The sequence below is a fragment of the Paroedura picta genome, chromosome 11, assembly GCF_049243985.1.
Source record: "Paroedura picta isolate Pp20150507F chromosome 11, Ppicta_v3.0, whole genome shotgun sequence".
NCBI lineage: Eukaryota > Metazoa > Chordata > Lepidosauria > Squamata > Gekkonidae > Paroedura > Paroedura picta.
Genome location: NC_135379.1, coordinates 45784841 through 45800341, shown reverse-complemented (window position 1 = coordinate 45800341; position 15501 = coordinate 45784841). Strand labels below are relative to the sequence as shown.

The following is a 15501-nucleotide window of genomic DNA, read 5'->3' as shown; positions in this document are numbered from 1 at the left end:
GCATCACAGGTACATACTCTATGGGTCAAAAACCCCACAGCAAGGAGCACCGCAGATCCAGGGGGATAATGGGTGGGTTCTCCCGGGAGCTGTGGGGTGTTTAGAATTATTAAGGCATAAGGTCCAGGGTTCAGGCTTCCTCTCCCCTTGCTGGCCAGCACAATGATTGTTGTGGAATCTGTTGGCTTAATAAAGGCTGTGGCCTGTTTTTCCCAAAAAAGTTCATGAGAGTGTGCGTCTCCTTTCAGACCAAGAATGCCCCCCTGCAAGTCAATAGCAACTAGATCATTGGGAACAAAAGGGAGAGGAAGCTAACCATGAATCAGTATCTTTTGCAAGGATTTCACGGATGGGAAGACTTAATTATCCTCCCATGTCATTTGAACTGAAGTAAAGGATTCACTGTTTATACAGAGATGAAAGGGAGCAACGAAGATGCATTTCCACATTGCAAATGGAATTAATGTATCTCAGGACAAAGGAAAGAAATGCAGCAAAAGGGGGGAAATGAAGCAATTATAATCCCATGTCTCATTTTTTCCTATGATTGTTATCAATTTCGAATGGGGTATAATGAAGGCAATTTGCTTATTAAGCATAAAGCCAAGCTTCTTTCCAGTTTAGCCCAAAGATGCAGTGCACAGAGAATTTTTGTGCTTCTGCAATTAGGCAGCTCCACCAAAGAAACGTTCTAGTGCTTTAAACCTTGAGGACATCACAAACCTTCCGCCAGCATGGCAAGCAGGCCTGTTAAACTGAAAAACCTTCTTTTGAATCCAACGTACACAGACCATGCTAACAACTGCAGCATTTCTGCTTTTGACCAGAAAAGCTGAACCTCCCTTGACATTAAATGTCTTCCAATAAGGTCCACACAGGGAAGTTATTTCTGTAGAAATCTGTGGCCTTTTTGGTTACTACATTCCGCTGCAGCACTCCCACATAACGTGTGAGCAGTTCACACCAGCCTTGGGACCTCAGTCTGACCTTAACATTAAAAGGAAACAAAAAAAAAATTCTTCTGTGATAAATGGTCACATAGTAGAACCCTTCCGTGCAAATTCTTGCTAGGGTTTTGCTGGTCTGCTGTATTCCATTTTGCAGAAAATTCCACTTGATGCTGCCAATATCTTTTTAGGAGTGCTTTCGGGGAAATTGCCCTGCTTTTATTACATTTTCTGAAGCCGAGGCCTGTAATTGGGCCCTACACAGGCAGCAATGCCCTTAGGGTGGCCTTCAGCTTCAGAGTTATTACATTGACAAAGGGCCTCATTTCCACCAAATTGGGGAAAAAAGACTAATTGACTTCATGTCCTAAGGTATTTTTGAACAAGAGTCAAATTTGGCTGTTCTATTAACTAACCAAAAGTTACAAGCCCTGAAATATGCACTTCTCAACAACACTTTTAAGTCTTTAGGAGGGGGTTCACTTTTTACAAATAAAAAAGTTTGTGTGTGGGGGGGATTGTGTACATCAAGCATCAATTCTTAACACAGGCAGGACTAACACACGGTAGTATGAAGAGTTTAAAGTAGCGATCCCCAAACTGTGGGCCGCGGACCACATGTGGTCCTTCGACTAATTGGAGGTGGGCCGCGAAGGAGGCCTTCTCCCCCCCCAGCTCTTTACTACACCCCCCCGGCCCTTTACAACACACTTTGGGTGTCATTGTTTCCCATCACTCCCAGATGGGACTATCTCGTTGCAGAGGAACAAGCTCAGGGTTCCCATTGATTTGTCATTGTCATGAGTTAAAATTTCCATGAAAATAAAATGTTCCTTATGTTCATTGTTGTGGCGTGTCTGTATTTTATTTTGAAGGGATGTTTAAACATTACCATAGCGATCAGAGAGCGTTAGGGCAGTGGTTGAGAGTAGAGGAGTAAACTACCCCCCCCCACACTGGGCCTCAGTAAAAGGCGTTGAGTGGTCCCCGGTGAGTGGTCCCCGGCGTTGAGTGGTCCCCGGTGATAAAAAGGTTGGGGACCACTGGTTTAAAGCACAGGGGAGCAACTTGCATGCTCTCAAATCTTGGCATTTGCATAAACGCCTTGATAAACTGCCTACTTTCTTGTTACGCTGTACAGTGCCGAGCAGGTAGCTCTATACACAATGGCCCATATTCTTTTAGCTCCCAAAGAAAAGTGATTTATCTACTTACCGCTACACCCGTCTTAAAAAGGAGGTAATGAACAGTCTGTGTGACATCTGCTGCATGCATTAGGTTGTGATAAGGATTTTTATGTTTGCTGTAGCCAACTTCCAGAGCTTCCACAAAGGAGACCAGAGCAGAAATTGGAATCTAACCATAAAGAGAATAGGTAAAACACAGCTTTCTGAGGTAAAACACACAAACACACACACACACACACATATATAGAGAGAGAGGTTTCAGAAAGATGTCATGTTGGGCTGCAACTATATTAAAGTCTGCTAGCACCTTAGAAACCAAATCTCTGAAGAAGGGAGATTTGACTCTCGGAAGCTTACACCACCCAAATCTTATTGGTCTGGTCTCTAAAGTGCTAATAGACTCAAATCTCTCTCTCTCAATGTTAGTGTGTATGTTCTACCCAAATTGGTCATGGTTATTTTATTAATTAGAATGATTATACTCTCCTATTTTTTGTCAAAGGCTGTCTACAGCACAAATGTATTAAAATGCTATAAACAGGGAAAAGCCCAAAAGAAAATGCTGTCCGTTTTGATTGATTTATTTGGTTTATATCCCGCTTTCCCAGCAAGCCAGCTCAGAAAAAACAATGGCTTCTTGACAAGATCGTGTTAGGTAATAATGACTTCTTGTTCTTCTGTCAAGTTGCACCTGACTAATGGTGACCCCATAGGGCAGGGGTAGGCAAACTGTGGCCCTCCAGATGTCCATGGACTACAATTCCCATGAGCTCCTGCCAGCTGGCAGGGGCTCATGGGAATCATAGTCCATGGACATCTGGAGGGCCACAGTTTGCCTACCCCTGCCATAGGGTTTTCAAGTCAAGAGACATTCAAAGGGGGTTCGCCATTGTCTTGCCTCCATGTCAGGACCTCAGTATTCTTTGGTGGTCTCCAATCCAAGTATCCAGGTCAGAACAACATCGCCTACCTAGGTCTTAGAGCTGCTTATGACAGCAACCAGAACATTCTAATTAAATCAGGGGACAAAGGGTCACAGTCAGCTTGCCCATCCAGAAAAGTAGTTAGTAAGGTGAACATAACCAAAACACATATCTAGCAGATGTTCTCCTTTTGGTAACCAACAAGAGAGGAGAAAAGGAGGAAACCAGCAGAATGACTGACCTTGAAGCGGCTGATCAAATCATAACGTGTGAGCAGTTCATAGAAAATGAATTTCAGCGCATGATCCCCACTAGCATCGTTCAGTGCAAATACATCGAAAGACCACTTGTCTACATTCTGTAAGCAAAGGGAAAAGGGAAACAGATGTATTTTGTCTTCTGTTGTTATAAAGAGAAAGTTATTTGTCAGAAATGAAGTATGGTTAATTTGCTGAATGACCAAGTGAAATATGGTTAATTTCTAACGTGACCAAAACAGCTACTATTTGATGCTCTTCTGCATATTGGAAAATCATCAGTTTTAACCAGTACACTCAAACAACCTTCTTCAGGGGTGAGGTACCCATTGGCATACATACATTTGAGATATACATATACTCTAGACCAGGAGTAGTCAAACTGTGGCCCTCCAGATGTCCATGGACTACAATTCCCATGAGCCCCAGCCAGCATTTGCTGGCAGGGGCTCATGGGAATTGTAGTTCATGGACATCTGGAGGGTCACAGTTTGACTACCCCTGCTCTAGACATATATATTACATACTCTCAAATAATAAAAAGGACACACTAGAAACGGTATATTTGTATATTTAATATGTTTCATTTTTCTATGCATTGCAATGATAATATCAGGCTGCATTTCTTTATTTCTTTAACCTTTTTTGGTTTCCTGTTTCTAATTTTTGGTGTTTCTTGTTTCCAGTTTTGGGGGGGATAAGTTTTCCCCCCATCTTTTTTCCTTGACAAAGATTTGCAGTGACAACAAAAATCTGTCTGGTCTTCATATAGGACAAGTATCTCATCACAAAATGGCTGCTTTGAATCAGTACATCAAAATGGCTTCTTAGCCTTTTGGCTAAGATGAAGTGTATGTCAAAGCAGGATGGTTCTTGAAAACGAAATAAAATATGTCACAAGAGATCTCATGTCAATCAGAACAGATTTTGGAGGTTTTAGGAAACTTTCCTCTCCAGAAAATCTTTGTTATGATAACAAGATGATCACATTGATCTATCCAGAGATGGGCAACTGTATATAAACATCTTCATAAAACTGACATTTTTTATAATGTACCCATCAATTATACAATTTTATATATTTTAAATTTTGTATTGGCTCCCATTATGCAGTTTTTCTTCTGAAATGTTTTTTTCTTGCTATCTGTTTTATCTGGCCGCAGGGCTGTATTAAAATAAATTTGAATTTGAACTGACCAGGTAGATGCTGACTCACAAAAACAAATTTGTGAGACTTTAAACATGCTACAAGACTCATTTGTTATGTCGGTTACAGGAGATTACTGCTGCTACGCCCCTAATTTTGCTCACAAAAAGCACACCATGGTGACAATTGCCAGATCAAACACTCAGTTTACCCAGTTTAATTCTTTAAAGAATCACAAATTCACTCCCCTTTTATATTCTAAGTAGCAATCTGGTATATTATATGCCAAGTGATTTTTGTATGTGGATTTTTTGTTGCAGTTTTTCTTTAGTGGAAATTTAAGTGGGCTAATGTAACAAATGGAAGAGTGGCAAGAAAAAGAGACAATTGTGCAGCAATTCAGACTGAGGGCAATTTTGGTTATTAACGCTCATTGTGAGAGGAAAATCCTAAGTGCAATTTGGCTGCAATTTTTGCAAATGTGTCTTCAGACTAAGCAAAACTCTAAGAGGCGGCCAGAAAAACCTCACAAAAGGAAGCACACACATCAATGTCGTATCGATTGTCTGATGTGAAAACAGCTTTCAGAAAACAGGAGGAGATATCTCTCAACGTGCTCTGAAATTCATTTGGTAGCTTTTACTAAATAATTCGGTTCTCTCCAACAAGGGTGATCCATAAAATAAACTGCATTTTTAGGAAATACCACAATTTTAGGGGTCCAATAGACCTGAACAAGAAAAATCTGATCCCCCCCCCCACTCACACACTCCTATTCACAATGAATGTTGAATTAATTGCACAAGGGTATTGCTAGATCACAGTCTCCTGAGCTGCTCATCCAGGACCATTCATTCCAGTAGATGCCTGCAACTCAATAGATCATTACTGAATGAATAGTTCTTGTGTGCACATTTTGCAATGCTAAGCACTGTTTTGGGGGCAAGATCCATCTATTTCCTTGGGTTGCCAGAAATTCAATACAATTAATAAATGGAATTCTCCTCGATCTATTTACTCTGGAAGGATTCTATTGAACATAAGGGCCAAGTAGCTGTCCCAAGCATAAGGAATCTATTGGAGGTCTTAGTAAGAGGTGAACTGCACAGCTTTCTTCTCTTTCATTCAGTTTTGTTCAGATTGACCATTGCGGAACAAACAAAGCAATTTCTCTCTAGGCCACGTTTGGCATTTTACTGGCTTGAACTCACTGAACCATTCCGAAATTCATCAGGCAGGACTTGTGAAGGAGGGCATTCCAAAGGCATGGAGAACAGCCCTATCTCTGGTTCCCACCCACAGCACTGCCAGCCTCAGGGCCAAAAACACGTCAGACTGGAAAACCTTTGTATGTTTTTTTTTTTTTATTTCTGGCTGCAGCAGAAACAAAGTGGGGGCACAGAGAGCAGGGCTTTTAAGGAGCCGGTTTGCTTGCAAGCCTTTCTATTGCCTCCCCTCCAGGTGACATTCAGCACACGCTTGATAATACACTTTCAATCCACTTAAGAAGTAGGTTTTCCTGTTTTGCACTGGAAAATCCAGCTGCAAAAACTGATTGCATTATCCAGCATGTGCACACTGCACCTTTCCCTGATGGGACTGCCTGTGGCTGGGAGCCCCACAAGCAAGAACCACTCATCCCCTTCCCCTCCTCTGTGGATAGCTGGGCAGTTCAGTCAGCTGGTAGGCAGGCGGCAAGGAGGTTTGTGAGTGGGTGGGGGGAGTTCTCATCAGTCAGTGGAGTGAGCGGCAGGCAGGGGGCAGCAGCAGTTAAAGCACTGACCCCCCTCCCCCAAAACTGCCCCACTTTGGGGTACCATGGTGTCCGATCAGTATGAGTTCAATGAAACTAGAGAGAAAATGAAAGGCGGGGCTCATAGATCCCTGAAGAAGACTGCAATGCCCTTTCAGAACTTAGCAAGAAAGACCAATCAATGACTGTTACCTTCAACACCCCGATCACAGCTGGCGGATAGCTGAGTCCAACCATATTGGAGGTTCGCCTGTACATCCTGTCACAATAAAGCAAATGAATGAGAAAACATTTCACTTGTACATTGGAGGTAGATTCTCCTGCCAATCCTTACCGGATTCCTTTATTAGTTGTGGGCAGGAGGATCCCATCATGCAGATGGGAAATTGTTGGGAAATCAGAGTAGTAAAGTTGATCTTGTCCACCATACACAAGATACCATGCCTACAATGCAAATGGTCAGTCCTGCAAATCAACCCCAATGCACTGACTTTTGGTGCTAAATATTAGGAGTGTGTATTTATGACACATAAGTAGTTGCCGTAAGCATGCATAGTGAGGGAGGTGGGGAGGGGAACGTCCACAAACCATAATCTAAGTATTCAAAAGCTTAATTGTTTAAATAAAAGTTCAGAAGTTGGAAGTAAACCATAATTCTAAGGATCTCATACTCAGAACAACTCTGACTCAAGTCAACTCATCCTCATTAGACTCAATGTTTTGTGGAGCTCCAGAAAATTGGCCATATTGGTTGCAACTTCTGTTTTCAAGAGTAGGGACTTTAAGGTCTATGGAGATAGGCTGCTATCTTGAAAAATCTGCTGAGGCAGTCTGAGGATTCTATTGATTTTTTTAAAATATATATTTGCTAAAACAAACTATGTTGTGCACAATGAAATGGTATGTGAGCAACTTCTGCCCCCCCCCCCCAGTGTTGAGTGCCTAGACTTCCCAATATGCGATTACAGAGATGTCTCTATTAATTTTTATGGCACGTGGGGCATTTCAGCATTTTAGTTTATTGATGATATATCCATTAATACCTTTCTTTATTTTACACTGACTATCCACCTGCCGCAAAGAGTGAAGAGCCAATATTATGAATAGCTCAGTTTGGCAGTTCACTCTGTGACTTCATTATAAACCAAACATTACCTCAAATGAATCAAAGTATGAGCCTGGGATGGAGTTTTACTCGTTGTTCCCCCGACATACTTTGATGTTGTGGCTTATCCTCCTCATGTACTCATTTGTAGGTTTTCGTTCTTGATTTAGGCCTTTGGGTTTTGAAAAATAATGTCAATACAAACCTATGGCCTCAACTGTACATCATTTGGGACCAATAAGGGACCATAAGGAAGGCCGAGCATCAAAGAATTGAGGCTTTTGAACTCTGTTGCTGGAGAAGACTCTTGCGAGTCCCTTGGACTGCAAGGCGAACAAACCGGTCAGTCCTAGAGGAGATCAGCCCTGATTGCTCCTTAGAAGGCCAGATCCTGAAGATGAGACTCAAATACTTCTCACCTCATGAGAAGGAAGGACTCCATGGAGAAGAGCCTAATGCTGGGAGCGATTGAGGGCAAAAGAAGAAGGGGACGACAGAGAATGAGGTGGCTGGATGGAGTCACTGAAGCAGTTGGTGCAAACTTAAATGGACTCCGGGGAATGGTAGAGGACAGGAAGGCCTGGAGGATCATTGTCCATGGGATCGCAATGGGTCGGACACGACTTCGCACCTAACAACAACAAGGCTCCTCTGCCCGCTCTCTCCTTCCTTACCACTGAAAGTTAGAATAGGCAATTAGGGATGGAAATGTTTTTGTCAATGTTTTAGACTTTTAATTATTAATTGTATGCATTTACATATTTGATTATCCTGCATGTTTAATTAGGATGCACCCTGCCCTGAGTCCACAAAGAAAGGATGGGTAATATATACAATGAATAATAATAATTAATCTGTGATGCTTGACTACCCTTTGGTGCAGAGCACTTAAATCCCCCATTACCTCTCCACAAATATCCCAGCCTGCACTGCGTGCACAATGCTTCGGAACCTTGGCTTCTCCTCCGTCCTTCTCAGCATCATCCCCATCTGCCGCGTGAAGGTGGAAGCCAGCCAGTCCCGTACCTCCGAGGGCACAGAATCAGACTGGATGTCGCTGAGTTCATCTTCAGTATCCAACAGACGCCTGTAAGAGGATTCAGGGAGAAGCAGGAAACAAAGGTTTCCTAAGAGATGGCATTTCTTCGGCAACAATGGCTTACAACTGTCACAGATGCACAAACAAAAATACTTAAATCTGTCTGGTTTTTTTCATGTTATTTCTATAAATATCAACTCTCCGCCTACACCCCTCAAAGAGCCTTGCGCTCTACCACCTCCAACCTCCTGGTGGTCCCTGGCCCCAAGGAAGCCCACTTGGCCTCAACCAGGGCCAGAGCTTTTTCTGTTCTGGCCCCCACCTGGTGGAAGGAGCTCCCAGAGGAGATCAGGGCCCTGATGGAACCCAAGCAGTTCCACAGGGCCTGCAAAAGGGAGCTCCTCCACCAGGCATTTGATTGAGGTCCACCTAATCCATCACTCCCAGTCGTCCCCCCCAAGCCTCCCCGCTCCTACCATGATTGTTACGAATCCACCAAACCCCTGGGTCTCAGTATGAGTTGAGCTAAGGCTCTTTGCAGTCCCACCTTCCTTTAATGCTATTGTTGTTATTGTTAAAATGTTAATGTTATTGTTGTTACCACCTTACTGTTACCAGAATGATGTTACCTGGACCATTTTGTTGTTTCATGTAAACCAGCTTTGGGGAGGGCGGTATATAAACAAACAAACAAACAAATAAATGTAATGAAACACACAGTGGGCTTTCAGTTATTTCATCGGACAACAGCAGGATCAACAGATGGCAAAATAGCTCACTTGTTCAGAGTCAGAACAATGAAAGAGCATGGCAGATATTATCAAATATTACTCGTTATTGAATTAGCAATGCACCAAGGTTCTACTTCTGCCTTCCTACTTTGTTGGCATGTTTTCTAAATGCAATGGGACAGTGACAGGATTCTGTATATGATCATTTCTAAGGCTTTTGTTGTTGTTCTCAATGCAAGGAGTTGGTTTTTATACCCCGCTTTTCACTGCCCAAAGGAGTCTCAAAGCAGCTTACAATCGCCTTCCCTTCCTCTCCCCACAACAGACACCCTGTGAGGTGGGTGAGGCTAAGAGAAACCTTGACAGCACTGCTCTGTGAGAACAGCACTAGCAGGGCTGTGATGAGCTGCATGTGGGGGAGCGAGGAATCAAACCCGGCTCGCCATATTAGAAGCTGCAACTCTTAGGGGATAGGGACATGTTCATTACATGTGAATCATATTCCCACAAAGCATTAAATTAAACCAGGTAGAATATTGGCATCAAATCGACAATGAAAAAGGGACTCGTTTCAGGACACCTCCCCTTCCCCAATTAACATTTCACTGAGTTTCTATAAGAAGCAGAAAAAGCTTCCCAAATTATAGCATCAATACACCGAATCAGTAAACTCACCTGGTTTCATCAATGTACACAGATTCAAGTACGGTGGCTGCATATTCCAAGTTCTTTTTCAAGTCAACAACAGAAGCCTCTCCCCTTTCTAGCTGCTTGACCAACGATCGCAATCTAAGAGAAAAGAATTTCATTAGCACAACTCCATCGATGGGGCTGCAAATGAATCCAATTAACATCAATCACAAGATGCCTAACTTGAAACTATGTGGCTACCATCCGCTAAGGATGAAACCTTAAAAACTACGTGTGTACACATCGTACAATCTACAATCAACCACCTGACGCAAGCCTGTTTTCTTGGCAGAGGACTATCTTCTGTGCAAGCTTCCCCCATCTTTCAAGATGGCTCATTATGTGATCACCTAAAACAGAGGTTCTCAACCTGAGGGGGTCGAATGACCCTTTCACAGGGGTTGCAGCAGAGCTAGCAGTTTGCCCAAGGGGGCCACTGCCACTGTTGGCGCTCCTCCTGAAGGCGCCTGCCAATTTATATACAATTTATAACCAATTTATATACAATCATGAACCATGGATCTTCACACCATTGGTCAGTTTGGGTTTAATTTCTGTGAAAAAACACTTTCATAATTGGGGTCAACATAACATGAGGAACTGTATTAAAGGGTCATGGCATTAGGAAGGTTGAGAACCACTGACCTAAAATGTTTGGTCACTGAGAGATTTCATGGCCTATGAAGATGTTAAAATGAGACAGGAAGAAAAGCAATTTGAGGCTTGCAGGAAGAATGATTAAATATAGCAACAACACATTCATTTAGCAGCCCTGAGTTCATTACCTGGCCTGAGGAAGGAGTAATAATAGAAATCAACACATTTGTATTTCATGGTTTTTTATTTGACTGGCTACACACTAGAAATATTTATTTAGATAATTCATTAACATTTCCCTCCAATTATGTGCCGAGCTCAAGTCAGTTTGTATGGCTAATCCTACTGTAATCATTTAATTCAGTATCGGTACAAAATGTTCTAATTTAAAAGTTTTTCTGGTGCCTTACGTCTGTTTTTAGTTTTTCGGGCAACCTAAAGAGCAGCAAGGGGAGCCAATGGCTCAGCAAGGTGACAAAGCTTCATCAAAATAAGGCTACCATTTTCCATCCAATCCTGAACTGTCTGACTGGCACTGGGAAAGTTTCTATATAAGCAAAGGTCATGATGGTGTGAGTAGTTTTAACTGGAGGGCCCTTGCTAAGGTTTGCTTGGACATGCTGGCAGGCTGGCAGAGCCACAATGTCTGAGGGTGATGAAAGAAGCCCAAGCTTTCCCCTCCTCTTTCCCCCAGTAGGCAATCCCTTTAGGGGACAACAGAGACAAACAATTTCCTTGTACCAACTCATGGCAGGGGTTGGGAGAGGGACAGAAGCACAAGTTCCCTCCATCATGAATTTATCTGCCTTGCAGACTAGAAGCTAAAGTTTCAAGCTTCTTCTCAACAGTAAATACACAAACACACACCAAACCAGATGAGATGAGAGATCAGTGCTGAGGAACAATTTGATCATCTCACTTCAGGAAAGAGAAATATGGACTCTTGTTTCTGACATCTCTCATTGACATCATTTTTTGTGCCTTTAAAGGTAAAGGTATCCCCTGTGCAAGCACCGAGTCATGTCTGACCCTTGGGGTGACGTCCTGTAGCGTTTTCATGGCAGACTCAATATGGGTGGTTTGCCATTCTCTTCCTACCTTGATACAAATTCACACACACCCAACTGCTGTTACCTTTGGGAAGGGGAAGCCAGGTTGTCTCTACCATTCACATATAAAGATGACCACCTATAAGGGAGTCTCTATTTTTAAAAATGAATCCAGAGCATACAGGTATGAGAAGCTAATCTAAGGCCCTTCCCAACTTTACTCCAGAACATTATATAATTTTCTGATTACATTTTCCATCTACATCTCTAAAAATCATCACATTTCAAGTTTGCTGGGCTGAATTCAACATCCATATAAAAGATGGGTCCGTTGAACAGCTATAACATCCCAACACTAGCATTCATCATGCCAGATTAGAGAGGATGCACAATGCATCAATCATTGGGAGAAAACAGGAGGGGGGAAGTTGAAACAGAACATGGTGTTTCTCATACACACACACAAAAATGAAGTTGTCTTTGTCTCACCGTTTGCTATCCATAAAGGCTGCTATGATTTATCTTGCAGCAGCACAGGTAGCAGCCACACACCTTCAATGAAAGCCAGTCGGTTGCCATCTACCCTTTAATGTGATAAATGCTTTCAAAGCACGAGTGCAACAGTTTGGGATAAATTATAAACTTTCATGACAGCAGATCTCTCAAATAACTGAAAGATGGTCTTCATTTCAGCCAAGCGGGGTGGTGAGCAAATGGTAACGGATGGTCTATACACAAGCAAAAATCCAGGCAGAACAACATGGGAACCCATGGGAATAGGTGAATCTGTGTCTCCTTTCTGTTACTCAAGATACTTTGAGTTCTGTCTGGATTTATCTTGGTTGCATGCAATTAATATATAACTGAGGAAGACTAATGAAATTAGTCTATATTGAGGATATTAGTCTTAGTTGTGTTTGGTGGTTATTCTGAAATATCAAAGATATTTTTCTTCTTGCTCAGCTCAAGATTGACCTCCAATTGAAACATAAGACTATATCACTGCAGTAGAAATGAATTCTTCGGAAACATATGAGATTTATTGAGTCACACATTTTTCCTTGCCTGCATACAAATCTTAGAAGTAAGTGAAGATTCTGGTGAGATCCCTAACAATCTCTGGTTATGCTCATTTACTTTGTCAAGCTCTTTATAGAAACACCAACACTATCATCAGAATTTTCCTCTTAAATACTCCTCTTCAGTGGATTTTGAAGATCCCACTGTGCAAACTCCTTCTGCCTTGCAAAAAAACACTTGTCGTAATCTGTTTAGCTATTAAAGCCCAAGGGACTTCTGAAGAGCTAATATAGATACATCCCAACAAAGGCACTGGTCCAATCTTTACTTTAGAATTGTACAGAAAAACAAATTTCCCACTTTCATTAGCTACATCCTTGCAAACTATGTATTCCCAGCAGCGCTTAATCTGTGATTTCCCAATCAAGGCTTCTCCTCAGACATACAATTAACTGTGTTGGGGGGTGCCTATTATATGTCAGTAGCAAACATTATATTGTCACTTGCAGAGGGGCTGTAAATCAAGGCACCATCTGTTTCCATAAATACACATGCTGGACCTGTGAGTGTTGGATGGCTTGCTGCTTAAGCATCTGAGCCAGCAACTGTGGACAGCCTAGGAATGAGTGATGAAATGTGCTCCAGAGATCAATAACAACAACAGGCAATTAAGAAAAAAACATCGAGACTGCCAAAACAGAAAGCAACAGAAAATTCATCTTTACTTATTATTTAGAAACTCATTTGTGATTCTGCTACAAACACAGCTACCAACTTATCCTCAGGAATGATCCTGGTGTTGTTATTAAGACTCGTCGAAGTATTACGTATAAAACATTCTGTTTTGTGACCAAGATCCCTCCCCCCACACAGGCATTAGGGCTTTTGAACCAACGCCTTGGGCAAGAGCTTACAGTTAAGTTGCATGTAACAAGATCAGATTACTCGATGCTACCATGGTCATTGACGCAAACAGAATAAATTAAATCCACAAGACTATTCATGTCATCAATACAGGAAGGGCTTAATGAACCCTTCTTATATTGTGTTTTGTTTAGTTTTGTTGTAGAGGAAGCTGAACACAGCAGGGCTTGGGGGTGAGGCCTCAGCTGGATATCATGCCACAGATAGGATGCTTTGGGCTGATCCTGCGTTGAGCAGGGGGTTGGACTAGATGGCCTGTATGGCCCCTTCCAACTCTATGATTCTGTGATTCTGATTCTGAGTCCACCTCCAAAGCAGCCTTTTTCTCCAGGGGAAGAGATCTCTGTTGCCTAGAGTTCAGTTGTAATTCTGGCGGCTTTCCAGGACTCATCTGGAGGTTGGCAAACCTTGGCCTGGCAGCCCCCTCTGCAGGACTTGATAACTACCTGACTTGCATGATGTACTGTCCAGCAACAGCCATCTTATGAAAACAAGTGTGTTGTAGCAGCCTGCAGGACCCAGATTCTATCCAGTCACATACTTTCAGTCTAATCTACCCATGGGGTTGTTGTGCAGATTCTCCCAGCGTGCAGATTTCTCCCAGCATGGACAAAGACTATAGATTTCCTTGGTAGAAGCTGCAGTGCAGAAGGGGATGGGGATAGAAAGCCAAAGACAGCAGGGCAGGTAGAGTCGTTTGAGACATCTCCCAGTTGTCCTAGATCCAGAACTTGACCCTATATCTAGAACAAGGTGAGGAGAATGGGATAGCTGCCTTGCCAGTTACTTGGGGGTTCCTACTTGTTCTATATCTAGAACAAAACCCTGGAATGCAGATTGTAAAATCCACAGAACAGATCCATGTAAACAGAAGGATCCCCCCTCCCAAATTCTGGACAATGTAAAAAAAAAATCCCCAAACTATAAAACAAAAATCAGGGTTTTTTGAGAAGTTCATGATCTGTGGTTGTGCAAATGCAATTTCAGCACAGCCAATTGTATGACAATGCCATGAGATCACGACTGCCATTTTGGGAGCTGTGCAGTAACCCTCCTAGCTATTCCCTAGAAGGTTTACAAAAGGCTGGAAGAAAGCATCTGGAATCAGAAGAAGAAAAAAAAACAGTGCTATTTCCCATCCCAGGCCATGCTAAATCAGCTGGCTGATGGCGGTGGCCAGGGGATGGAGGCAACCTTGGAGACGGATGCAGGAGAATCTGGAAGTAGCATGGCCAAGCAAGCCACCAAACCAGTCTATACAGCACTGGAGTCAACAGGCAGTGGCTGACCAAGGGAGGAGCACTAGGGGCCATAGCGACATGGAGAAATGCAACAATATGTGCAGGTGAGTGAGGCATCAAGGAAGGGAGACCATGGCAGTGAAATAAGAGTGGAGAAGAAATAGGAGTCAGTGTGAGAACAGCAGCAGAGGGGAGAATGGCAGCAGAGGGTACAAAGGACCCTGAGGAGGGCATGATGACCAGTGGGAGGCTGAGATTTCCCAGTAATTGTATCTTACAAAGTGAGCATGCACACAAAAACTCATAACAAATAAAATTTTGTTTGTTTCAAAGGGGCCATTGGACTCAAAGTATTTCCTCCACCGTCAGCTTCTTGTAACCTTCTGTTTGTCAATGATGTAGCTACCTGCCTCCAGACTGAGTAGGAAACTGGTCTCATTGGATACTGCCCCAATGGACCCTGGCAAAAGGAAATGTGCAGAAAGAGGGGTTGGCCTGTTCTGTTTTTAATTTAATTTATTTTTCAGACTCTTCTGCTGTCCTTCCCTGAAGGCTCAGGGCAGCTCATAGTACAGTCAATGCAATGAGAAGATTAAAACATTTAAATACTAAAATTCAGATGGCATTAAAACCCAAGAGCTCACTGCCTTCTCTCTAATGGGAGGGAGGTGCTACAATCCTGTTGTCTGTATGGCATATTAACGGTTTACAGAATCCTGGATTAGTCACAAGGAAATGTGTCCCTTAATTCTAATCTCATCCCCAATCCAGGATGTGATATAAATTTAATGTCTCCAAGCCTCTGGAGGTACATAATGTCCTGAAATAGATGAACTACAATCAGAAGAAAATCACTTCCTTGATCCATAACTAAGTTTCCCTGCATGATCC

At 42.6% G+C, this 15501-nt stretch overlaps 1 protein-coding gene across 5 annotated transcripts in view; it reads right to left on the bottom strand.

The window, feature by feature from the left end:
- Nucleotides 1–15501, bottom strand: part of PDE1C (phosphodiesterase 1C) — a 292459-nt gene that overhangs the window by 58620 nt on the left and 218338 nt on the right. For all 5 annotated transcript variants that reach the window (XR_013225262.1, XM_077302606.1, XM_077302607.1 and 2 more), the window contains 5 exons: nt 9765–9878; nt 8224–8406; nt 6407–6473; nt 3299–3415; nt 2163–2303 (listed from right to left, as the gene is read on the bottom strand). Coding sequence is in view for 4 of the 5 variants with exons in the window: in XM_077302606.1 (XP_077158721.1) it covers nt 2163–2303; nt 3299–3415; nt 6407–6473; nt 8224–8406; nt 9765–9878 (622 nt within the window). In the remaining variant the exon portion in view is untranslated. The remainder of the gene's footprint in view (nt 1–2162; nt 2304–3298; nt 3416–6406; nt 6474–8223; nt 8407–9764; nt 9879–15501) is intronic.